Source organism: Ruditapes philippinarum, unplaced genomic scaffold, assembly GCF_026571515.1.
Source record: "Ruditapes philippinarum isolate M1 unplaced genomic scaffold, ASM2657151v2 ctg2342_1_1_1_1, whole genome shotgun sequence".
In the NCBI taxonomy this organism is placed as follows: Eukaryota; Metazoa; Mollusca; class Bivalvia; order Venerida; family Veneridae; genus Ruditapes; species Ruditapes philippinarum.
Genome location: NW_026854483.1, coordinates 29,297 through 57,218, shown reverse-complemented (window position 1 = coordinate 57,218; position 27,922 = coordinate 29,297). Strand labels below are relative to the sequence as shown.

The 27,922-nt window shown below is 32.7% G+C and overlaps 2 protein-coding genes across 2 annotated transcripts in view; one reads left to right on the top strand and one right to left on the bottom strand.

Annotated features, from left to right (window-relative positions):
- LOC132740241 (uncharacterized) overlaps window positions 1-24,986 on the top strand; it is a 29,735-nt gene extending 4,749 nt beyond the window's left edge. Inside the window, exons 2-3 of the mRNA XM_060728106.1 lie at window positions 16,433-16,516; window positions 20,263-24,986. Of these exons, the coding sequence (XP_060584089.1) occupies window positions 16,433-16,516; window positions 20,263-21,107 (929 nt within the window). The 3' untranslated portion in view covers window positions 21,108-24,986. The remainder of the gene's footprint in view (window positions 1-16,432; window positions 16,517-20,262) is intronic.
- LOC132740235 (uncharacterized) lies at window positions 10,486-12,074 on the bottom strand. Its single transcript, XM_060728096.1, has 3 exons — window positions 11,903-12,074; window positions 11,184-11,395; window positions 10,486-10,842 (listed from the first exon to the last, which is right to left on the bottom strand). The coding sequence occupies exons 1-3, from the start codon at window positions 12,072-12,074 to the stop codon at window positions 10,669-10,671; spliced, it is 558 nt and encodes a 185-aa protein (XP_060584079.1). The 3' UTR covers window positions 10,486-10,668.
- Window positions 24,987-27,922: the final 2,936 nt, after the last annotated feature.

Below are 27,922 nucleotides of genomic sequence, written 5' to 3'. Positions count from 1 at the left end.
ACTTTTAAAGATTTTTTTCCAACAAATTTACTTAAAATAGAGAATAGTTGAAACATTAGTTCAGTGTTGCATCTAGGACGCGCGATTGCGCGATTTGCGCATTTTTTATGCAGATCGCGCATTTTATTGAAGTCAGTGCGCGCCAAGTCGCGCATCTGACCATCTTTTCAACTTAATTCAGTTTATCTCTATCTTATCTTAAACGCTTCAGCCATGTTTGTTTTCACTCGTGGTTATTACTAAAATATGTACTAAATCGCGTGTAGCAGCCGACTAAGTCATCTCGCGTGTGTTTTGTAGTATTCGTCAATATTTTATTTTTTCTTAACTTCCATTTTTGAGCGGACGATAGCTGTCAAAAATGCCTGAATGTAAAATAAATGAACTCTATTCGGTATGTCATATTGTAAGGTAAATGTATGTCCCCCACATCTTTTTCAAATCCCCCACATTTTTCAATTGTGTGGGGGACAATCCCCCATAATTTTGAAATTCTAGATGCAACACTAGCCGTTAGTTATACTTATTCATCCTGAGAAAATTGGACCTTTTGATTATCTGTTGTATAAACATTATTTTCTTACTAGGCAGGGAAACTTAACACATTAGGCCACAGAAAATTAATTTTTAGACTCTCATCCTCGCCCGCCCGTATCAAAATCTTTCCGCTCCAAAATAATTTATTTTCATAAAAAAAAAATTGTTCATTTCGCAGACGTCTGTGGATGAAAATTCGTCCGAAAATCGTAGTTGAATATTCGCGGACGAACGCATAAAAATCAGACTGAGGTTTACAGCGTCTAGTGATCAAGATTTTAAATACGTTCGTTTTCGATCAGTAAAATTGTCAAAATGTTCGTCATATGTGAAATATATGATGCAGTAAACAAGAAAACTGTTTGTAAGTAACAAATCTTACAACATTTAGTATTATTCTCATTAAAATATAGATTTAAACACTTTTGTTTATTCATACATTTCTGTTTTTTCAGGTCTTAAAAGTGATGGATAAAATAAATTATAAATTATAAATTCCACCCACCCACCCCAATTATTTCTTGAAACCTGGATGAGAGTCTAAAGATTAATTTTCTATGGCCTTACTATGATATAGACAAACTCAGAACTCAAAAGATTTACCGTATTTCTCCGACTATAAGACGGGGATTTTTTCTTCCATTTTAAAGACAAAAGTTGCTTTCCGTCTTATAAGAGGATCAACGACGTTTACCAAAATTTTTCTGACTTATAATTTTCAAAAATGACTATGGGGCCTTCTTTAATATCGAGGAAAAAATGTACCTCCCTGACCCTACGAACGTAGCCTCAAGCCATGTCCACTTATTCCGTTTTGAAAGACAATTATTGTCTTGGTAAAAGAGAACTAACATAAACAGTAATCATTTGTTAGGTCATTACATGTGTTGAATAACAAAGATGCTATTTACAGATTTTCGGGAAATCAACCTCATAACACCTGCACAAGCTAGTCATGTAGACCAAAGCTGATATTGATTTTTTTAGAAGAGTAATTACAGATATGCCATATTAACTTGACACTTTAGTTTCATAAAAAAAAAATACTAAATTGATGATGATTAAGTATGAAAGATTAATAAATATAATTAAAAAATTTTATTAATAAAAAATGCCATTATTAACTAAATATCAGAGAAAGTATGCAAGGGTCACAGACTCCGTTATAAAAAAAATGCAACTTAAAATTTTGTGCCATTTTGTCGTATACAACCTGTAGATTCATGGAGAAAAATAAGGTCACATCGGGGAGATTTGTTTTTCACAAAAACTTTGGTTCATAATGGGAAAAAATCTTGTCTGGGTCATTTTATTTATTGTTTTTGATGGAACATGTTGGAACAATGTTAAGTAATTTGTTTGATCCTACTTTACACTTTATACTTAATATCATTTCTTTTTAAAAGATAAGTATGAATATCTTTTTATCTGTCTCACTGCTTTTTACGAAACATAAGTATGCTCTAAGCAAATTACCCCCAATCAAAAATATTTTGCCACTACTTCAAACATTGATAAGCAATCTAGCGTAAATTGCATGGACACCTGCTGACAAGAGAGACACTTTCAATTATATTCTATACTTTCAATTATAGACACTGTTATTTGCCATTTCTACACTTGTTAATTGTCATTTTACCATATGTTGTTTATTGTCATAAAACTAGACATTGATGATTAAAAGCAGGACCCTTCTTTAATTGAGATGGGTCAATAATCTGTGAATAAATTAGAGGATTATTATTTACACTTAAATTTCATTGGTTTTTGATTAAAAAGGGTCATTAGTCTGTGAATAAATTATAGCATTTTTGTTAATTCTTAAATTTTATTGGTTAAAAATGGCGGTATTAGTGGATTAATCTTTGATTGGTTTAATCTAATTGATAGAATAATTTGGTGTCTATAAAATAGTAGCAAAATAGATTGACAGTAAAAAAATAATTGCTCTATTTATATATCGTTATACACTATTTACAACTGCTGATAGTTTTGTTTAAGTGAAGTCATGTCTCTTGAACGTAAAAGTGCATCTTATGATGTCAAAGAGATAGGTTCACTAAGCACTGAAAATGGCCCAACCTCAGAAATTGATGAAAACCCCTTTAATGATAGTTAAATATATGTCTTTTTGATAAAATTTTCATTCTTAGTCGTAAATACCTAACGATGACGTCACTTGTCGTCTCTTAATTGGAACACCTGTTCATCGAATTATCGGCACTTATTGATCTTGCAAAATAATGAAAATTATTTTATATGTTTCCTATTTCTTTAGATTGATTTAAACACCACTGAATAATTCAGATGCAACAGCATGTATAAAGTGAAGCTAAGAATAAAACATTTGTTGGCAATAGACCAGTTTTCGGATGGAAAAAAACGGACAGTTTCGCATTTTTCTTCTAAATCTGTTTTGTTTGAAAATATATAATTAAAATGTTTTCATATATTATGTCGAAGTCATGATCTTGTAAAATTTTAAGTTCTGTTAAATTTACTTCAAATGGATTGATAACAAATTTAAAAAAACGGTATCAGGAATAGTAAATAAATACTTATATGTTTACAATGTACCATTTCTACAAACGATTAAATAATGAATATGAAGCGCATGTATCAAACAACTCATTCAGAAAATCTGTATGATACAAACATGGTGTAAACAATATAATAAAATAATGTGATTTTAATTTTTAAAAAAGGAAAGTACAATAATGTAGGAATTGGTATCTTTATCTTCTTGAACTTAAAATTATGATACTGATTCTAAAATTAATAATATAATATCTATTATTATGCATTTCTGAAAATAATGTTACATGTATTTTTTTGTATGAAAAATGTTGTGATATCGCTTGAAACATACCTATGAAAATCTTAATTTGGCAGCTTGATTTCAAACTAATAAATGAAACAGATCCTTGGAAATACTTAATTGAAAAATTAAAAGAATATAACAATAAGAAAGAATCAGTTCATTAATATAACGAGTCGTGTTTGTATGTCATTTTCTGTAAACAGAAACTCACTCCATAAACTACTAGACAAGTTCATGTAACAAATAATCATCCCGAAAAAATATTTAAATGTTTGTTGTTAATAAAAACAAGATATTTTCTTATGTTAACAGTAGCAAATAGTGAATTATAACAACTACAGTATATCTTAAAAAAACTTATTCACTTATTTAGTGCAAAAGTCATGACGTCACTGTGTAATATATATGAGTTATAATAGACGCCAACAAAACACAAGTTATTTAGTCCGTCTCGCTCGATCGTTTCGTCAATCTCAAACACTGCGGCATCTGATAAATGTACACTCCAGTCACGAATGCCGTAACTTTCTCTTCCGCTATGACTCCCGTTCGAAAGGTACCACACTATAGCAGCTATATGAGCACACAACCCAATGAGTCTGGAGCCACACCTGCATGTACCACCCAACTACTGTCTCGTTTTCCACTTTAACCCAAATCATGTATGTTTTTAAAGATGTGTGCTTGCTTTGCATTTTAACACATATGAGGTTTGGATCATCAGTGTTGACTATAAAATAACATTTTTATATCAGTTATTTAGGATTAAATGCGCTTTAACTTCGAAAAGTAAACTAAGAAAATGTACAATAAATAGAAGACGTCCTTAGGTACTTAAATAACCTTGTGATTGAAAATGTTATAAAATGTCCTTTAAAGGCACATTATGACTCATAAACGGATTGATTTTTCTTATGTAGAAAGAGAAAATGTATGTTTTATAGTTTAGTAATAATTGATTAAGAAAACGTATGATGCTTTTCACATAACGAAAATGGCGTTTTAATGTAAAATTATTGATAATTAAGATAGGCAGCGAAATGTAAACAAAGTTGTATTTTGACTTCGATACACGATACACAAAACTTATTCGCCACAACTTTAGTAAATGTCAAAATGGAAAAAAGTGCCTAAGAGTACATAGTCCGTTTTCTATCTAGTTCAGTCTCTTCTATCATTGTCTGCAGCTTGTTTTCCCTCTCTAGAAGCCTGACCCTTTTTGCAGCAACATCAATTTCGGATTGGTCTGTGCTACTGAGAGGTGGGAAGTACTTGTTTGAAATAGCACATACAATCCGAACAAAATTGCTAATATATAAGATTTGACTGTTTGGCATAACATGATCCAAGTTCTTAAAACGCTTTATACGAGCATTTGCTGACTCAACAACCCATCGAATCTGAAAATAAAGAACACCGTTACTAAGATAAAAAGTTTTTGTTTTCATTTTCTGTTGTGTATGTTCACTAAAATGTTGTCGTTATTACATTATTAAAATATTTATTAATTTACAATAAATGATTTAAAAGTACAACTGTGATGGTAATTCTACGGCGTAATATGTGTATTATCAATATATGTAATACTATAAAAGAAGTGTGAGCGAGTGGGTTCAAACCCCGTTCCTTTACATTCATTGCTAAGTATGTGTAAGGCTATAGTCACTTACATATTGGGGTTATAGCTCCGGTATTAACCAAATCAAAATCAGTTGTTTTTTTCCTGATTTCAAATGCAAATGCAGACACATTAATATAATTTTGTGTATGTTAAAGATAATGTCATAATGTGAAAAATAATACATTTACAAGTATATTTACTAGTCAACATCTTACCTTGGTTACTAAGCGACTTTCATTGGCGTCATTAGATTCTAGTTGCTTCTGCCCCTTCGACATTCATTCGGGCATCTTGGCATGTATAGCTATGTCTTCTGATCAGTTGTAAAAATCATTTTCAGCAACTTTTTAGCCTTCAGGAATGGGCGTCTTCCAGAAGGTTTTATTCTTTTTTTACAAACAATGCATTCAAAATGTTTGAACATTCTGAAACAAATATTAAGAGCGATTTTCATTAAAATTAATATGATTCAAGTGAAATGAAAGTTATGTATGACTTTAATTCAATGAACTAATTTTGTTTATAAATGTAATCTATTGGAATTAGCTTCATAGAAGAATAAATTATTATTTGTTTTTGTCCGACAGTTTAAACATAGTTCACCTTTTTAAATCTGAAGCAATTGAAATAATAATAATGAAAAAAAGCAAAAAAAAAAAAAAAATAAAAATGTGACTCGAGTTAGTTTCGAACCATCTCTCCTGCATGGAACTCCACAGGCTATTCCATTGTACCATAACAGACAGTGTAGTGATGGAAGTATATGTACATGTATCTATATATAGTAAAGTAGTACAAATAAATTTGACAGCAGCCGATAGATATTTACTACATTTCCATAGATTTAAATATTAAACAAAAAGCCTGAAATCTTTTCTTTTATGTTTTACCATATCACATAATACACTTAACGTGATCCGAAATTATGCATCGTTAATTTCATTTCGTTGCGTAGATCCATGATTGAACTCCTGTTCATTTTTGCTGTACATGACAGTCAATATTCTTTTTTGAAACTGATTATTTACATACAGTAGAGTATAAATAAATACCAATAGGTAGTCTTAATTGCATAAATGTTATAAAATATGGTTCTGAACATGTTTTATTCATTAGGGGAAAATAAGTACCTGGAATTGCACTTTATGTTGGTGTCTATCTCGAGTTGTTTACAATAGCGAGGCTGTGTTTCGCACCCACTTTAGTTCGTCCAGTGATGTCGAATAAATGAGCGATTATCGTATTTCATGATGTTGTTGTTTTGTAAATACTTTGTAATAACTTATTTTCAAGTTTTCTTTCACACTTTGCTTATTTATGCGTAATCTGTTATCAGAAAAGATTATAACGATGATTTTTAAGACGATAGGTCCCCTTTTATAATTATCAGGGGGGTGGGGGGACGGCATAAATTTTCTTATTTTATACTGTGAGCGCATGCATGTTCCACAAGCTAACGATGATTTATTGAAGGACAATAGAATTACAAATTATTCAAAGTAAGTTTAAAGGTGGAACAAACGTGCGCTCATATTGAGAAAATAAAAAATAACACCAGATTTTTATGAATTATTGCTATTTTTGCCAGAATAGGGTCCTAACAACGGTACATTATTATTACCTATACAACGATTTTTAAAAAAGAAAAATGATTTTTATGATGCATTAATGTTGTTAATTAAAAACATAACACAAAAAAAGTTTTTCCTTAGATTTTATTTTTGATTTTTTGGGGGCCATTTTCAGTAGTTAGTGAACCTAGCTCTTTAAATTGACTGTAATTCAGTTTGCAAAAGAAAACTTTCCTCAAGTGTGGAATTTCGAATTCATTAGATGGAAGTGAGGATGATGAACTCTTCTCTGAATTTCTTGCTAGTACTAGTAGCAAGCAAGATGTTGTGCCTGAAAATGAGGAAAATGACCAGGACACAGATATTTACGCTGACACTTTAACTGAATGCCAGTTTAATGAACTCTTTGGTGAAAGTGACGATGAGGAGTTTGAAGGCTTCTAAACAAAACATTATAGAAATATATATACTGTTAAAATGAGGCACACATTGTCTTTCAATGAGAAATGAAATATATACAGTTGACTAAGTTGTTTTTTGAGGGCAAAGATTCATAACAATGAACTTTAGAAATTGTTCAGTGAACATGTATCATTTTATATCATATGTTACTTTTGCAGTTTTACATCGAAAATGAAATAAAAAATTTAAAAAAAAGATAGAGATAAAAGAGATGATTAAATAAAAAACCAACAAACAATGATGTGTTACTATTTTTATTATGACAAGTTTATTCATATCCATCCAAAACTCATTCTCATGATATTTATAATTGAATAATCAGGCATCAAAAATGTGTCACTCATAAAATGACATTGTCGCATAATAAAACTCACACTACACCAAAACCCCTCAACCTCGGCATGATTTCATTGTTGTAAACTATTTTGCACAAAAAAGAATATATGATTTATGATCTTACATTACTTGGGATAGTGTAGGGGTGTCTTGGGGTAGTCTAGGGGTGTCTTGGGGTAAAAAGACTGACCGCGCTAAAACTCTTGATACAAAATAACATCCATAAATAATAGTGGGCATATATTGTTACCCTGTTCCGTCCTTCCGTCATCACCAGTTTCCGTTCATTATCTTAGTAACGGTTGCACACATTCAACTCAAACTTGACATATGGATATGTCATGAGAAAATACAGGTCAAGTTCGAATTTGGTCATGGTTCGATGATTTTTGGCAGAGTTATGCCCCTTTTACTTTGAAAATAATATGAAATTTTCAGTTTCCGTTCATTATTTCCCCAACGGTACAACACATTCAACTCAAACTTGACATATTGAAATGTCATGAGAAAATACAGGTCAAGTTCGAATTTGGTCATGGTTCGATGATTTTTTACAGAGTTATGCCCCTATCACTTTGAAAATAATATGAAATTTTCAGTTTCCGTTCATTATCTCCCCAACAGTACAACACATTCAACTCAAATTTGACATATGGATATGTCATTCATGAGAAAATACAGGCCAAGTTCGAATTTGGTCATGGTTCAATGATTTTTGGCAGAGTTATGCCCCTTTCACTTTGAAAAAAATATGAAATTTTTAGTTTCCGTTCATTATCTCCCCAACGGTACAACACATTCAACTCAAACTTGACATATAGATACGTCAAAGGAATGCACAGGTCAAGTTCAAATTTGGTCATGGTTCGATGATTTTTGGCAGAGTTATGCCCCTTTTACTTTGAAAATAATATGAAATTTACAGTTTCTGTTCATTATCTACCCAACAGTGTTACATATTCAACTCAAATTTGACATATGGATATGTCAAAGGAATGGGCAGGTCAAGTTGGATTTTGGTCATGGTTCGATGATTTTTTGGCAGAGTTATGTCCCTTTCACTTTGAAAATAATATAAGATACATCTTAGGAATAAGCAGTTTAAGTTTGAATTTGGTTGCGGTTCAATGATTTTGGACAAACTTATCTTTCTTGAATGTTGGAAAAATTTTGAACTTTCAGTTTCAGCACTCATACTTTTATGGAAATGTATGTAGCCATTATTTTGGCTATTAATATGAAATATGCTATTTTCAAAAGGTTAAGACTGAATAATTTCAGTGCCTTGAACATTGTATGAAAATGGTTTGTGTTATTAAGGGCTTTGAACTTAAAATGAAAAAAATAATTTGTGCAAACAAATTTGGAACTAACAGGGTTCTCACTAGGACTTTAAAACATGGAGGCCATGGACTCCCAAGTCTGAAAAAGTTGGAGTCTAAAAGCGCGTCGCAAGTAATATGCTTACAGATTAGTCTTTAATGCTCACAATAGCTGATATTTTGAATCTTCAAGAGACTTTATAGTTATATGATTATAATGCATCAACACAGTAATGAAACAAAACATTAAAGATTAACTGTTTTTATTTCTTATATATATATATATATATATATATATATATATATATATATATATATATATATATATATGATATGTCAACATGATGATAGATTTCAAATAAATAGCATGAAAATAACAGAACATAACTTAATAAATATTTTCCCATATTTGTGTCATCTGAAATAGAACAAGTCATAATGTGGACATGTGTTATGTGATCAAAATAGACAGTCTACTCAAAAGAACATATACATGTATGCTATCAAAATCAGTCACTTAAATGTCTTTCCTCAAATATAAAGTAACTATTGACTAGCTAAATTATTTAGCTCCTCAAGTGCCTTATGGGCATGGATATTTTAGACTTTCATTCATTCAGTTCATGAGTTTTGTTCACTTCCTCCTTGGACGCAATTGTTTAAATTTGGCAACACTGGCACAGGGGTTGAAGTCTTTCAAAGAGGGACCTTCTTGTGTTATTCTCATGAGCTTAACAACAGTATTGTGGTTTAGTCTAGAGCGTCCTTTGGTCTTAATATGGTTGTGAACACTAAATCCTCTTTCACATGCTACAGAAGTGACAGGGGAAACAAGAAGGATTTTGGCTAGTTGAACAAAGTCAGGGTAAAGTTCACTGTATTTCTTAATGATATGCACACACCCTTCTTGTAGGTTCATATTCAGATTCTTCAGAATGATTTTCACATCCAAATAGCTATCTCGTGCTCTGTCTCCATCAATAACACTAACACCATACACTCTAATAAGTTCCTCTAAGTCTTTCTCTCCATACAACTCTAATGCTGCTATAGCCTTCGGTACCTTCTCTGGGTTGAGTACAGCATCAAGATTTTTCAGGGTTGCCATTGATTCTGGTTCAAATCTGTCCTTGATATTATCACACAGCTTTTCAAGATATTTATTTGCACTGTTTTGAAAACCAATTCTCAGTGTTTCTCTTTCCACCAACTTAACCCCTCTATATACACCATTGTCTATACTATCATATGTTGCCTCAAGCTCCTTCCCATTCACTCTTTTCATTCTATCCAACTTTGCCTGAGATAGCTCAATTTGTGTTTCTACAATGTTAATGTCAACATAGTCCCCTTGAAGAATTGTACTTAGCCTAGTTATGATGCTCAGAACATCCTTAAGAAAAGCAGTCACAAGTACAAAGTTTACATTTCTTATCTTTGTGAGTAGCCCTTTAGCATCAGCCTGTCCCTCAGCTGCTTCTTGTTCTAGTGTCTGATACAAAGCTGGGTACACTTCATAAATGGCGTCAACAGCCTTACCTACTGAAAGCCATCTAAAGCTGGATGGTTCTTTTAAAGTCACAAATTTGATGTCATCATCCTTCAACACCTTCACAAGAGTTCTTAGCTTATTGTATCTTACGGCTGAGTTACTAAAATGGCGATAGATACACTTTACTGTCTGCTGATACTCATCAAGCATTGGGATATCTCAACAAGCATGACCTGCAGCAAGGGCCAACCTGTGCGCAACACAATGAATTTGTATCATCAAGGGTGAAAATTCTTTTAATTTGATCCCAACACCTCCCTTCTTACCCGTCATAACACTGGCTCCATCACTTGCGAGAGTTACAACTTTGTCTAGAGGTATATTTTTCTCTGTGAAAAGTTCCTTAACAGCTGTAACTATGGTGTCTGCTGTTCCATTTTGAACATTAATACACTCCAAGAAGTGAACTTTTGGTTCATTAGAGACTAAACACTTCACATACACATTCAATTTTTTGTGCACTGTAATGTCTGTACAAGACCAATGTAATCTGATTTGTGTAAGTTTTCAGTCAGGTTCTCGTCTAGTGTAGCATTGATAGCATCTAGGAGCTCGGTCTTCGACTCCTCACTTGTATATATTTTCTTTGGATTCTGTAACCCTGGACAGTTGTTCTTGACCTAAAACAGAAATACATATCAAGCTGTAAAATGATAGTCTGATATCTTGAGTTCTGTTATTATATCAGTTCAACACTTAAGCAAGTATGATATAGAACCGACTATTAAAATATAATTAAATTCAATATAAATTATAATTTATTTCAGTTAATCTACATCATAACACATACAATTTGCCTCTTTTCAATGCCAATTCAACACATATTTGCTGTTGGTATACCTTAGATAATTATGTTTTCTTTGCTATAGATTGACATTGTCATTATTAAGATGTGTGAAAGTTCATAAAATATCTTCAGCATTTGTAGAATATCTGATTTTCAAAAATTACTTGTTCTTACCTGAAGTTCTATAATCTTGTCAAACTGATTCAGGGCAACCCCCTGTTTGGCTATGTAATACATAGTGTTCAGTTGTGCCGTAATTGAATCGGTATCCTGTTCCTGGTCTTGTTCATTAAGCGACTCGACAACTTTCTGCACAGTAATGTTCTTTTGTATGGAATGGCGTGCCTGTGTCGCAAATAAATGGTCCTTTGTGGCCTCGTAGAACTCTGGGGAAAAAAATGAATAATTAATTTATTATTTACAGGGGCAATATTTCATTCATTGATGTATCATACATGTACATGAATTTGAAACAAACGTATTAATCGTTATTGTTTTTTTTTCACCTTTATACCAAATCAAATTATATTTTGGTTAAATAAGTCCACTCTTTAAGACCAAAAGTTCATTATATTTGTAAAAAATTTGTACATGTATATAGGCAGCATTTAGTGATATGAATAGGAAAATCGTGTACAGCTTCACACAGTGTGTAAGAGATTCATCTGATCGACAATTATTTTAGCAAATATCTTCAAAAGGGGCAAATTGGACGTCAATATTTAAAGATTTAATGTTGATTAAGGATGGCCTTATTTAAGTTAATATGAAGCAATAAAAATATTACCTGTAGATTTGGTGAGCCAACTGTTGCCATTGAATTGCTTCGTTTTGAAGCCTTGCACCAAGCACAAATAGCAAGCAAATTTCCATCTTTTCCATTTTTTTCTAACCACGGAAATGTTCTTTTCCATTCAGATTTCCAGGTATACATTCCCTTTTCAAGTTTTTAGCGTTTGAAATTGTGTCAATGTCATTATTATCATCCGAGTCTCTGACTTTATCACATTGGTCATCCCTTTTTCGTTTTACACCACAATTAAATAACGTTTGTTGTCCAGGCATATCGGCACAATATCTTAAATTCTTAATGCTCTCATAGAACGTTTTTTCAAGAATGAAAACTAAAGCAAAATTTTGCCTAGAAAATGCCGAAAATAACCGACAATTATTCATAATTACACTCATTTGTAAACTTGAGAAAACAGTCTTTAAGCTTGCGGCGTAATTAATTTCCACCTAATTAGTCAACAGTTAATCCGTTTGTCGGTAAAATTTGCTAATTTCCAATCAACTGTTGATCAAAGATAAAAAGATTATCACCTCGTGTTATGTCTGGTAATTACATGTACAGCGCATGTATACATTAGTCTGATCGCTGTCGCGTGATAATGATCCATCAATCAGAGTGGAAGCGCTATCGCTGATTGGCTAATCGCTTTACTGGTCGATGTGCATAGGACGGCCTACTTATCGACTGACACGCGCCGACGTATTTGTGTATTTAGGGGTGTAAAACTATCTGTTATGTTTATGCGTCCCCAGGCAAAATTAAGCGTACGCGGAATCCTTGCTCTGAAATACTTGCGTCCAGCTGCAATAAACATGCGTACCGGGACGCTGAAATAAGCGTCCCCGAGAACCCTGACTAAATATTATAATATCTGAAATTTTGGCTGCATGCGGGGGCATCCGTGGCATGATGACACATTTCTAGTTAGTCCCCTACCGGTTTACCGGAGGGGACTTCCCATTATGCGATATAAACGCCTTTTAATGCCTTTTTCACCCCCCTTTTTTTTGTCTCAAATGGTGAAAAAATGGCTTATTTAGGACCCCAACACTTATTTTTGTTTGAGAAATGTTGTTAAAAAAAGTGACCACTTTTTCGGCGTGTTCCCCCAACTAAAAGATACATCAGGGGGTTGCCAGAAGGGGGATGTGCCCCCTTCTGTTTGGGGGGTTTGAAGGGGGACAGCAGTCCCCCTCATCGCCAAGAAAATTTTGGACTTGTGAGAGGCTAAAAATGAACCCAGATTGATCATAAGGTAACGTGTAACCAACGCTGAAAAGTATTTGACTCTATCTCAATCCATTGAGAAGTTGCAGCACTTTGAAATCAATTTTGATGGAAAAAATCAACGCAAAATAGTGATTTTTGGCAATTTTGAGATGTCCCCTCGTTGCCATGTTAACAGAAAATTTTAGCCTGAGCATGTTGTTGCAAGGGCAATGGTCCAGTCAACATTTGTGCCAAGTTTGATTAGTATTGAAGCAGTTTTTATAGCATTATAGCAATTTGAACGGGAGACTTTTCAATGAAAACAGCCATTTTTCACAAAATGCTCATGAAGTAATGGGTTAAATAAAAAAAATAAAAACAGTTTATTTTAGTAAATAACTAGTATAATTCATCATTTTCAATATTTTCCCCAAAAATATTACTAGACAGTGCAGAGCTAGTTAATACAAGCAAATTATCAAAGTATTGCAAGCAATCCACAAGTCCCCTACCGGTTAGAACCCCAGCAACATTCTGATGGGCCATTGGCCATTCAATTTTACCAGTTAATGAATGACATGAATGAACTTAAATCTTTTGAGTTCTAAGTTTGTCTATATCACAGTAATGTGTTAAGTTTCCCTGCCTAGTAAGGAAATTATGTGTATACAACAGATAATCAAAAGGTCCAATTTTCTCAGGATGAATAAGAATTAAACTAATGTTTCAACTTTTCTCTATTGTAAGTAAATTTGTTGGAAAAAATCTTTAAAAGTGATCTCAGGAAAAAAAATTTATGAACAGACATACAGACAGACGTACATACAGACAGCCTGAAGGAGACTCTAAAGTTATTTTTTCAAAAATAACATATTGTTTCAAAAATGACATATTTTAATGCAAAATTCTTAAAGAGAAGATAACTCTTGAAATAAATATGCTAGATTTATGAACATTGTCATATATGATGTGAGTTTTACTTTAAGTTTTAAGATACCATTTAAAGTCACAAAGAAGATAAGTAAAAAAAATAACAATTTTCAAATTAGCATTAACTATAATGTATAGTAAGTAACAAAGATGAAAATTAAAAAAGAAATAATTATAATGTGCATGTAGGTGTTGATAATGAATGTTTATTTTGAATTTGAAGAACATCCATGAAGGAAAGAATGAATAAGAAAATTTCAAACTTCAAGGAGGAGATAATTCTGGAAATATGGATTCTAGATTTATAAACCTTGTCATATTATTATGATGTGGGATTTTTAAGTTAATCCTATAAGGAATGAAGAAGTTGGAGTAAAAAATACCAATTTCTCGAAAAAAATCTAAGTTCAAGGGGGACATAATTCTAGAAATAGTCTTGCTAGAGTATTTAACCTTCTCAAAAATGTTGAGTGATAATAAGAAACATAAATATGAAGTTTGAAGTAGATAGTTACATTAATAAATAAAGAAGTTATTTAAAAAAGACAACATTTTTTTTATAAAAATTCTAAGTTCAAGGGAGGTAATTCTGATAATTTTTGTGCTGGAGTTGTAAACCTAGTCACATATGATGTGGTTGATGACCAGAAACTAATATTTAAAGTTTGAAGTAAACTCCTTAAGAAATGAAGAACTTTTAGTGAAAAAGCTTAAAAATTTAAATCGGAAATATTGAAATTCAGTCTATTTGTTGCCATAGCAACCAGAATTTTCAACATAGGTAGTAAAGAAAAAGACGGCCTAATCTCCATACTGCCACCTATCCATTTATCAAGTTTCATAAAAATATTTTAGTACTTTTTGTGTTATCGCGGGTTCCAGTTTTGTGGACGGACGGACTGACAGACAGACTTCGGGACTGACGGAAAATTTTGATGGCAAATTTTACACATAAACTGGATCCAGTGATACGGCAAAAAGTACTTGAAATATTTTTATGAAACTTGAAATATGGGATGATGGCAGTCTGGAAATTATGCACATCTTTTTCTTTTCTTCCTATTTTGAAAATTGTGGTTTTACAAATAGACTAAAAATAAGGCAAATTTAACACGTAAACTGGATCTAGTGGTAATGCAAAAAGTACTGAAAATATTTTTATGAAACTTGAAATATGGGTAGATGGCAGTATGGAGATTATGCATGTCGATTTCTTTTCACCTATTTTGAAAAAAAAATGTTTGCCATGGCAACAAATAGGCTTAAAACATGGCAAATATAACAATATTTGTGATTAGTAAAAAAAAAACCTGAATTTTTTTATGAGTCTTTAAATATGGATAGATGGTAGTATGGAAATTATACACATCATTTTAATCTTGACTATAGGGAGTATATTGAGATGTCATACTTACAAATGTCGGAAACCTCGTCAAAATATCTGATTCTAGTTTTTAGGATTTTTCACTATAAATTCTTTATTTCTTAAGGTATTTATTTCAAACGTAAGTTTCTGGTCACCAACCACATCATATATGACACGGTTTTAACTCTAGCACAAAAAAATTATCAGAATTGCCTCCCTTGAATTTACATGAAAAAAATGTTGTTTATTTATATAACTTCTTTATTTCTTAATGTATCTTCTTCAAACTTCATATATATGTTTCTTATTATCACTCAATCATTTGTGAGAAGGTTCAATACTCTAGCAAGACTATTTCTAGAATAATGTCCCCCTTAAACTTTTTTTCAAGAAATTGGTATATTCTATATTTACAATATATGCTTGAATAGTCTAGACTTGCCATATCTTACATTGTATCAAATAAATGTATTTTTGTGCTCCCACTTTGGGTGGGGGGGGGGGGCAGATTTAGATTTGCCCATATCTGCCTGTCCGTTTGAGCATGTAAAACTTCGCCGCGCGCCCCCACTAATTAGCGTGTTTTCGTCCCGCGACCCCGCCAAGCAAAAAGTCGATAATTAACAAGTTAAAATGGCGAGGAGCGGAGCAAAAACACACTAGCAGGGGCGCTAATTAGCATGTTTTCATTCCGCGACCCTTTCGCTTGGCCGGGTCGCGGGGCAAAAACACGAATGGCACAAATCAGCCAGCATAGTGACCTTAATTATAATCAATATCCATAGCGTAATTATATGGGATTTTCAAGTCTGCTAAATATTTTTCTCAGGAAAATCTCTAATGACTAACTTGTACTCAGACTTCAAATTACTGGAAACATGACACTGTTGAATCTATCTTTAGTAACATCTAAAAAGTAATCCACATTTTGTTGGGCTGAATTTCTATATTGTTTTTATCCTGAAGGTGATCTTATCATCAAAAGTGGTAGCTAGATCATTTAATTTTGTTCATTTTTACCTGATGTTTCATATGTTTGTCATTCCTTTTTTTTCCAAGTTCATCTTTTTGAATAGTAAAGTAGCTTATGTTACAGAATATGTAAAACCATATTTTATATTTCAGGATGCATAGGAAATGAAGAATCTTCAATGCATGAAATGAAACCTGAAATACTTGAGAGATCAATAAACAACATCATGTTTAATGGTAATTTTACTTTACAGTACTTTTAGAAGATATACCTACACATAACTCCATCCTTGGTCTTTGGATTCTTTCATGCGAGGAAGCTATTTTCAGCTGCGTCTGTTGTTCTGCTCTGATGACTCCATCTTGCGCCACTGAAACAATTGATATTAGAATGGGGTGCTTAAGGTGTTTTTTCAATAGTAAAGCTTAGGCCAAAATATAAAATATGTCTGGTTCAGGGAACCCGACCTACCCTATTTTTTTACAGCCGACCCTAAACTATTTTTTTTATTTTCTCTGCGAAATATTTTGGGTACGAAAAGTTTAATAAGCTTCAATATTTTTGAATATGGAAAAGCAATGAATTTTGCTGTTCATTGTTTCAAATATTTGATATGAGTTACTTAATATTAAACTTTTATGTACATGCATTGTTTTAGTCAACTTTACGTTTGGCCAATCTCAAAAAACATGTAAGTATTATACGACGTCAAAAGTGAGATGTCAACGGCCATCCAAGGGGCAACATTTTGGAAGGTGAAGTAACATGTTTTAATTTAGGGCATTTGTTTGATAAAAGTGTTTCATTTACGAGAGCTGCTTCAAGCGAAAAGATGCTAAACTATTTGCTAGTGTCATTCTTAACTTGTTGACAGTGATCATTTTAATATAATTCTTTATCAATACCATTCATATTGAGATTGCAGTGAAACACACTATGCTGGAAGTTCGAAAAATTGGTGTTTGCATTGATTGATTACAATCTCTGTTCAAGTATGTTATGCAAGCAACACATGTGAAAATGGAAAAAAAAAAATTGAAAATCCCTACCCTCCTAATTTTTGGGCCAATGTTTCCTGAACCAGACATATTTCTATATTGCCCGAAATAATTTTGGGCATATTATGTTATACCCCCTGGCGTCCGTCCCTCTGTCCATCCGTCCGTATGAACCCAGAGGTACTTGTGTGACTTGGAGAACAATGGGTAACAGTAAATTCTCTTTGATCCTATTCATTCCGTTTTTACTTGTGTGTCTTTTTAGCTCACCTGTCACAAAGTGACAGGGTGAGCTTTTGTGATCGCTTTTCGTCTGTTGTCCGTCCGTCGTCCGTAAACTTTTACTTTAAATGACATCTCCTCATAAACCACTAGGCCAATTTCATCCAAACTTCACAGGAATGTTCCTTTGGTGGTCACATTTAAAAATTGTTCAAAGAATTTAATTCCATGCAGAACTCTGGTTGCCATGGCAACCGAAAGAAAAAACTTTAAATATGTTCTTTTAAAAAATCCTAAAAGCTAGAGCTTAGATATTTGGCATGAAACATCTTCTAGTGAGTGTCTACCAAGTTTGTTCAAATAAAAGCCCTGGGGTCAAAATTGGCCCCGCCCCAGGGGGTCATTGATTTTCCCTATATGCATATAGTAAAAACTTAAAAAATCTTCTTTTAAAGAACTCCAAGAGCTAGAGCTAAGATATTTAGCTTCAAACATGTTCTAATAGGTGTCTACTAAGTTTGTGCAAATAAAAGCACTGGGGTCAAAATTGGCCCCGCCCCGGGGGTCATTGATTTTCCTTATATGTGTATAGCAAAAACTTGAAAAATCTTCTTTGAAAAAACCCAAATAGCTAGAGTTTAGATATTAAGCATGAAGCATCTTCTAGTAAGTGTCTACAAAGTTTGTTCAAATAAAAGACCTGGGGTCAAAATTGGCCCCGCCCCGGGGGTCATTGATTTTCCTTATATGTGTATAGCAAAAACTTAAAATCTTCTTTGAAAAAACCCAAATAGCTAGAGTTTAGATATTAAGCATGAAACATTCCAGTAAGTGTCTACAATGTTTGTTCAAATAAAAGCCCTGGGTCAAAACTGGCCCCGCCCCAGGGGTGTCATCGTTTTTAACTATATGTGTATAGTAAAAACTTTAAAAAATCTTCTTTTAAAAAGCCCAATGAGCTAGAGCTTAGATGTTTAGCATGAAACATCTTCTTATGGGTGTGGGGGGGGGGGGGGGGCTATATACAGGTGAGCGACCTCAGGGCCATCATGGCCCTCTTGTTTTAAGCCTTGTGTGACTAAAAATGGCCAAAAAGATCAAAAAGCACCATTTTGTGAGTATGTCCATCTGTTCGTCCGTTAGCAATTTGGTTTCCGGAGCATAACTTAAGTTCCATTTGGCCCACAGTATTCAAACTTCATATGATGATTGTCCATATTGCGTAGAAGACCCCTATTGATTTTGGGGTTGCAAGGTCAAAGGTCAAGGTCACTATTACCTTAAATTTGAAAATGGTTTCCGGAGCATAACTTAAGTTCCATTTGGCCCACAGTCTTCAAACTTACTAGGATGATTGTCCATATTGGGTAGAAGACCCCTATTGATTTTGGGGTCACAAGGTCAAACATCAAGGTCACTATTACCCTAACACTGAAAATGGTTTTCAGAGCATAACTAAAGTTCCATTTGGCCCACAGTCTTCAAACTTCATAGAATGATTGTCTATATTGTGAAGAAGACCCCTATTGATTTTGGGGTCACAAGGTCAAACGTCAAGGTCACTATTACCCTAACACTGAAAATGGTTTCTGGAGCATAACTAAAGTTCCATTTGGCCCACAGTCTTCAAACTTCATAGGATGATTGTCTATATTATGAAGAAGACCCCATTTAATTTTGGGGTCACAAGGTCAAAGGTCAAGGTCACTATTACCTTAAAACTGAAAACAGTTTCCAGAGCATAACTTAAGTTCCATTTGGCCCACAGTATTCAAACTTCATAGGATGATTGTCCATATTAGGCAGAAGACCCCTATCGATTTTTGGGTCACAAGGTCAAAGGTCAAGGTCACTATTACCTTAAAACTGAAAACAGTTTCTCTCAATAACTTTTCTCTCAATAACTTAAGTATTAATCGACCTACGCTGTAAAAGTTTATAGGATGAACAGCCATGTCCAATACATGACCCCTATTGATTTTAGGGTCATAAGGTCAAAGGTCAGGGTCACAATGATCTTTACACTGAAAGTTGTTGTCTCTGAAGCATAACTACAACTTGATGCTGTTGCTTTGAAAACATATATATATATGAAGGTTCTTCAGCTATAAAGGAGGATTGCTTTTTGAAGGAGGTAATACTGTATTTAATTCCAATGTCCTACAAATGTTTTATCCTTACTAACAAAAAAAACTCCTTTGTGCATATAATGCTCCGCCTAGCAGTGCTCTTGTTTTTATTTGGCCTTAAAAGTTGCATCTTGACAACATAATTAGGAGAGTTGAGCATTTGTCATGGCATTTTGTCCTTTCATGTTTACATGTTAAAAATTGCAATAAAAAAAAGGAATTGGCAGATCAAATCAGAATATTTTTAGAAGTAATCCAACTTTCGATTTTAATATACATGAATAACATTTAGCAATATCACAATGCAACAACAAATTGATAGATATTATTATACGAAAACATGAGGGAAAAAATAATATAGTGGTCAAAATTGGCCCCATCCTGGGTAACATTGATTTTCCTTTCATTTATATAGTAAAAACTTAAAAATATTCTTCTCTAAATCTTCAACAACTAAAGCTTAGTTTCATAGCATGCAGTGACTTCATAGCAGCCATTGACTTTTCATAGCAAACAGTAAATTTTCATAGCATTGTTACCAGTGACTTCCAAAGCAAACATATAGTGATATGCTTTTAAGGTGACTCAGACTGTAGTTATAAAATGAAAAAATCTGTATTTGATATTTTTTAGATTCATCAGAGCAGTGGACATCTTATTCAGGTTCAGATGAACTTCTTTGTGCCAGGCCTGTTTTAGGTCGTAGAGATTCTGTTAATTCTTCACCTCCGTTTCTTACTGACATTAATACACAAAGGAAAAATGTTGATGTGAATGACCAGAATGCACAGGCAACTGGCAATGTGTCAACTACAGGAAAAGTTTGGGACTACAAGTCTTCAACTGTTGCTTCAAAAAGTAGTGATGGAATTTGGGGCAGCGACAATGGAGTATGGATTGATATGAACGATGAAATAAGAGGCCATATTGCACACCAGCCAAATGACATTGATACAAGAGGTTTACAGAGCACATCAACTGTATGGAATGGAAACATGCATACTTCTTCAAGTTATTCTAGTACTGGATTCTTTGGCAGCAGTGATGCTTCTGTAGACACTGTCTTTAATGAGATGTTGGGAAATAGTTGTTTAGATCAAGCACATGATGAAGAAAGGAATACATCTCCAGTGTACCCTCGATATTCAAATGGACTTAATGTGGAATACCCAGAATCTATTAGTCATGTTGCTTTTCTGCTGAACAAATTGATGCAGCAAGGAAATTCAGGTGTTTCCTATGCTGAGAATGGTGGATACCGTAATTCCCGCTCCCTTGATGAAGGGAAATTCTGTGCATTCTGCAAGAGAAACCGTGAGCGAAGAGAATTTTACACAACACATGTTGTCAAGGATTCATGGGGGAAGGTGATTTGCCCAATTCTCAGAAAGTATACATGTCCAATCTGTGGAGCAACAGGAGATGGGGCTCATACATTGCGCCATTGTCCTGCACGACCCAGGGGAGATCTCAACTAATGAAAAAGTTAATTCTTGATCATTCCAACAGATGATCAGATGAGGTGATGTGTTGTCTGATATGTTTTGTAATGAGTTACATTTTAAATACAATTAGTAAACAGTGTACGGGCTGAATTGAATGAAAGTGCTCAGATACGATGCAAAATAATGGATGGTAAAGAACTTGAACTGTCAAGATGCTTTGCAAGATGTTCTTGAGCAAGGCATTGAGTTGATATAAAATAATCATATACTTGAATATTGTGAAAGATTACACATTGTATTATGTTATTGAATCACATATTTCAATTTTATTCTCATATTTAGAAAAGTTTTTTTCAAATACATTGAATAGTATTTAGTGAAATGGAAAAAAAAACACGAAAATTACTGAAAAAGTAAGAACAAAGTTACATTCACAACAATTATGTGTAGTATATTTTGCTTTGAATTGTTTTTTATACAATTGAAAGCATTTTCTCTAAGATACTAAATTATAAAGTTAACTACAATATGTCGGACCCAAATATGTTACTAAATTATTATAGAAAATGTGCAATTGTCAAGATTTTGTGAAATTTATTGTTAATGTTATATTTTTGATACAAAGATTATTCTTAGTGAAAATGTGTTCAGATTTTAACCCAAGATATTTTTAACGTGTTTATAATGTAAAAGATTATTTGACGAATTTTTTGAATTTTTAACACTTGTTTGTATGTTATATATGTGACAGTGGGACTTTTTACTGTTGTATACATGTACATCTTGTTTAAACTCTTGTTGGAGCTTTTTTTACATTATTATGTAGGTCTTGCTATGTCTATTGTAGCCAATGCTAAAGTAAATTATAATCTTGAAGACTGCTCCATCTCCTTGGGATATTTTTTAGCTTGAAATCAGGGGGTCATCTCGAAACATTACTTCACATAATGTAAAGTGACATTTTAAGAATAATAATTCTTAAATTATGGCCAAAACTGTCATATTTTACTTTTTCTGGATGGGTACAAAATATAACCTGTAACGGACCATACCCTGTATTGATTTTTTGTCGCATGTTTTGGTTTTGAAATGGAGATTAATGTATTTCAGGAGTTATTTCATTCTATTTCTTTAATGAATTTATTGTTGCATATGCAGATCTAGCATTGATTTTTTTTTTCAATATTAGTCCAGATCCATAACTCAATCTTTTGAAATAGCACAATTTTGTACTTGTTGTATTTAGAGCTACAGCATTGAAGTGCAGATTTGAATTTGTTATCAGTTGACCTAGAATTTGACCAAAATACCTACTTTTAGTATTTAGAGCTTTGTGTACGAAATTTCTTCAACATGTAAAGTTCTAGATTCAGATTTGATGTTTAATTTCAGTTGACCTAAATTTTTATATAATTCCTGTCTTTCATTAATAGCAATATCGTCAGTCCTCCGTTAGTTTGAGCCTTTATACTCTGTAGAGCGATATAGGGCCATCATGGTCCTCTTGTTTAAAGTTTATATTCTGTGTCATTAGTATTCAGAATGAGATTGGTGACCATGTGGTTAAGATGTCTACATCTCAACCCAGGGATTTTTGCTATAAATCTAAACCGGATATGTTTTGCTTTAAAAAAAAGTGAAGCTGGGAGTGTCAAAGAATATCAAGTTTAATTATTTTCTCTGGTGTATCGTAAATGTTTCTGCAGTTGTATGTCTAGAAATTTTTATTCTGAGTTACTTTTAGTATATTTTTATCAATATTTTCACTGATAGTGTTCTGTGTTTTTAATGTGTTTATTTACATCTATTTTAATTTTCCCAATTTTTTAGTGAAGTTTAATAGTTTTATGTCTATGCTATTTTTAACAAATCTGCAATTAAGTAAAAACTCTATATGTTTGAAGTTCTTTGTTTTGCTTTTTAGTTTCACTTATTTTGAAAATTGTTAAAAGCTAAACATTTATGCCAAAGATGCATTTTTTGTTTGTTATTAGTAATATTTTCATTTATATTTGATTTTTATCTAAGTTTAAAAAAGATGTTAAGAGATTTGTTGCATTTAGTCAGTTTGATTGTATTTTGTTACAAAATAATTCATGAGTGTAACTCTTGTGGAATAATGTGATAGTAATGATACTGTTATTGTATCTTAATTTGAAAGAAACAAAAGAAAAAAAACAACACATAGAATGATAGAAATCATGGTTATAACAACCTCCAAATGTTATTTTGAGATATAATATCTCCAAATTCATATAAAACATCAACAATTGACTTCTGTTTGCATGAAAAAATATTTACATTTAAAAAAAATGTGTTTAACATCCCTTGTAGGTGTTACTTTGTTTATAAATAGTATTGAATAAATATGTTGATTGTTTAAGATGTATAAAAGAACTTGCATTGTTAATGAATTCAGCTTAAAGCAGTGTCAAAGTATTATTTCCAGAAATTGAATGTAATTTAGCCATTGTTTTGGCAGGTCACTTTTATTTTGTATTAATTTTGATTAATACAAACTCCTTATGTTTGTCTGCAAGACAAAATGATTTATTTTTTTACAGTAAAATATAAAAGCACCATTTCATTAAAAAAAGTTTGTCATAGAAAAAGTAAAGTAAGAAATGTAAAATTTGTTTTTTGTAAACTCTGCTTGTAATGGACTGGGCTTTTTTAAAATGCCTGAATATTCTTATGAGCCTGTTTTCTTTTTTCAATTAATTTTTGCTCTACTTGTTTTAATGCTAATTTTTGCAAACAAACTATTCCAACTTCCATTTTGAAACATATTTGTTACTTTACAAAATTGATTTGGTTGGTAGGCCGACATGGTCTTGTACGATCAAGCATGCTGACCTGGCCATATACTTGTGGCAGAAGCATGTTTCAGCTCTGTCACAGTTTATTAACTTATTTCAATGTTTGTTTATGGTGTTGTTAAAAGCAAAGAGCAAATGTATTTGAAATCCAATAAGCATTATTGCAGTAGTCACAACTTAAAATTTATGAATTCTAGAACAATCTGTTACATAAATCTGTTCTAAGGACAACATTATCATGAACTACAGTTGTCAATATACATTTTCAAATTTAATTGCAATTAATCTTTATGCTGTGCATTTTGTAACACAGAAATGTTCTGTGGGTACCTGCAGCCATAGCATAAATTGTGGGAACCTGCAGTAGTCGGACAGATTGTGGGTACCTGCATTTGTAGGTCATATTGACTGTGGGTTCCATTGAACAGATTGATAAGTTTTTTGTTTTGTATTAAAACAAACAAAAAAAAACACATGATTTTGGCACTAAAAAAGAAAATATTATAAATTAATTACCATTTTGTTATAATGATTTAAATATTTATTTTCAGTAAAGATGAATGATTTTAAGTGCTGATTCTAAAATGAAAGTTCTGACTTAAATATTTAGAATAATCTAATCATGTTAGTGACTAATCACCTATAACTTTAAGAATTTTAGCTTACCTTTTGGACAAGTTTCCATCAAGGTGATCTTTTAATTAAATTGAAAACTTGGGATCAAGAAATTCTTGTCTTGGTTGTTTTTAAAAGACTTTCAGTTATTTGAATAAACTTTGTCAATGCTGAATAACTGAAAGTAACCTGAAGTTACCAAAGACATTCAAATAAAGATTTGTTTCAATTGATGCTATTATGTTTTTGTACTTTTTAACTAGCCAGAAGGTAAATTTCACCATAGTTGGGTAATGATATTTATACATGTTTAAAGTTTTACTGTATATAGCCAGAGGGCATTAGCCAGTTTATTACTGTTGTAAATATTTCTAACAAACGTATGCCAGTAGTCTAAGAATTATCTTTTTGTTTATATTATGTAGTTTTGTTGACTATTTCATAGTTTAGAATGTTTCAATAAAAGTGTTTTCTTTTATTTGTTATTTTTGTTCTATTTATATGCCTTAACTCGGCTTGAGTTAATAAAAGAGACTAAAAGTAGATGTTTTAGCTCACCTGAGCTGGTTCAAGGTGAGCTTTTAAGTCCGTCATCTGTCCACATTTAGTCCTTTAACACTCAATTGTTGTGGAACTTGGACAGGATATTTGTCCCAGTAATTGCTCAGATGAGTTTGAACACGGGTTATCTTGGATGAAAAACGAGGTAACAGGAGCCGAAAATAGAAAAAAATCTTGTTACCACTCAAGTGGCTACTGTTTCAGTCCAAATATCGTGGAAATGTGTCCGAAAGGTTGTTTAGATGCCTTCTAACTCTGCTAATGGGTCATAAAGCACAATATGGAAAGACCTTGTTAACACTCTAGGGGCTTATATGTTTCATCCCAAATATTTAAATGTCAGAAAGTTTGTTTATGTAATTTCTACCTCAAATTCAAATATTGGTCATGTGGGGTCAAAAACTAGATTACAACCCAAATATGGGAAAACCTGTTAACACTTCTGAGGTTGTCAGCATGTCAGCTCAAATATCTTGGAAATGGGTCTAAAAAGTTGATGCTATGATTTCTAGCTCAAGATCGAATGGTCAAAACTAAGTGGAACAGCCCAAATATGAAAAACCTTGATCACACTCGGGAGTTATCATTTTAAGCTTAAATTATTTTGAAATTGGTCAGAAAAGTTGTTTGATGATTTCTAGCTGAGTTTGAGTAAGGGTTGTCTGCAAAAGCTAGGTCACACAGCCCAAATTTGAAAAACCTTGTCAACAAACACTAGAGGTAACATTTTCTCCGACTTTAATAAAAATTTTCCACCGTGTAGAAACCTCAGTATGAACCTCTACACAGAATTTTACAAAATTCTTAAAATTACTACTATGCAATATGGGCCCCTAGTTCAAAGCGCTGATTCCCATATGTAAAACTAAACTAGAAATGTGTCCATAGGACACGGATGCCCCCACACGCCATTGTTCTGTCAATCTTATGACTCTAGGTCAAATATTTTTTGGACTACATGTGCCACAAGTTGAAAACTAAAAATCAACAAAGGGCCATAATTCTGTTAAATTTGGTCGCAGCAAAAATTCCTTCTTTTACTACCATCTACACATTAAGGTTGTTCATCCCTGGAAGTTTAAGCAAAATCTGCCATCCGGTATAGGAGTTGCGTTCACAAAATTTCTACATAGTATATAGTGGAAGGCCAGAATTCTGTTAAATTTGGTCGCAGCGAAAATTCCTTCCTTTACTACCATCTACACATTAAGGTTGTTCATCCCTGAAAGTTTAAGCAAAATCTGCCATCCGGTTTAAGAGGAGTTGCGTTCACAAGATTTCAGGACGTACAGACGGACAGACAAGTGCAACGCTATATGCTTCCACTTTGTGGGGGCATAAAAATGTTGCAATGATACCATAAAGACATCCTAGCTTTAACAAGCGGAGGAAGGTTTCAGGTTATTTCATGCACAACTAAACAGCTGAAAGCTGCATGCTTCCTTCCTGAATCTTCTTGTATATACAATGACACTTTGTGGTATGGATAAGCCCACTTGTGAGTGGTAAATAATTAAAGTTCAATTAAGTTAACCACCTGGTTATATAACTTTATTTTGCTTATACATATATCATAAGAATAACATTTTAATTCCATTAAATATAGTATAAGGTTGAGCAAACTGTTAAGTATGACTTTTATGTACAGGTAAAGTTAATCTGTATGAAGAAATACAGTACAACAGCTGGTATTTACACCAATGTGGTCAAAACTCTCCAGTTGATTCAGCTTAACGGTTTTCCAGGATAACTTGTGACTGACTACTAATCCCATATGACTTCTTGATCATCAGTGAGAGACAAAAAATTAACGACCATTAGACTCAATGTCAGAGATTGCCATGGTGAAATTATACCTTTCATGAAAATCTAACCATCAACCCCTATATTACAAATACCCATAAAAATTGAGCAGGCACAGCAGAACCGACGAGATAATAATATATTTATTCTGTTAATAGCTAAAGAGCAAACTATTGGTTGTCTGGATTGTTTCTTGCTTGAAAACTCTTACAATTTTGTCACAACATATTTGCAATGGTAACAAGAAACAAAGCCTTGGGAAGATTACTACACGTGTATCATCATTTAACATTGGTACCATTTTAATAATGATTAAGAAATAATATATCCCAAACTGTGATTTTATCGCTCTATAAAATCACTGTTTGGAGTTCCAATGCGAGGAATAATATCACGTGGGCGTAGCCCAAGTGATGTAATGATGCGCATCAGAACGACAAACAGTGATTTTTTCAAGCAATATAATCACTGATTTGGATTCTAACACGACATTAACAAATAAATGCTGCCCTACCTGATATTAAACTAAATTGCACCTGTTTTGATTCCGTACTTATTTTCAGTGAGTCACATTTTTAGTGGTTACATCACATATATAGTCTGATTTTATTGACCTGTCAATTTTGAATACATTATAGGACTCATTTAAATATTCGATCCAACTTCGGTTTGGTCCGTGTAGTTTACGAGAATTAATGTGGAGTATATAAGTCATCGATTGAAAGTCACGCCAGCTTAATGTGAAGGTTTTCGTTAATTCACAATAGGACAGTCGGTAAAGAGAATGCCTGATAATTGAAAGGTCTGTGGTTCGATCCTGACTGTTGCTATTGTTTTAGTACTTTTTCTTTATTTTTGCAGTATATTTTAATAGAACAGATTTGTAGTGTGTTTTACGGCATTGAAATGACATTTATTGATTTTAATCCGTTTTAATTTTAAACATGAATTCTTAAAAAAAAATGTTATTTAAAAAGAGTATATACATAACAAAATTAAGTAAAACATAATGAAACAAAACGAACAACATAAATAATCATATATAGATTC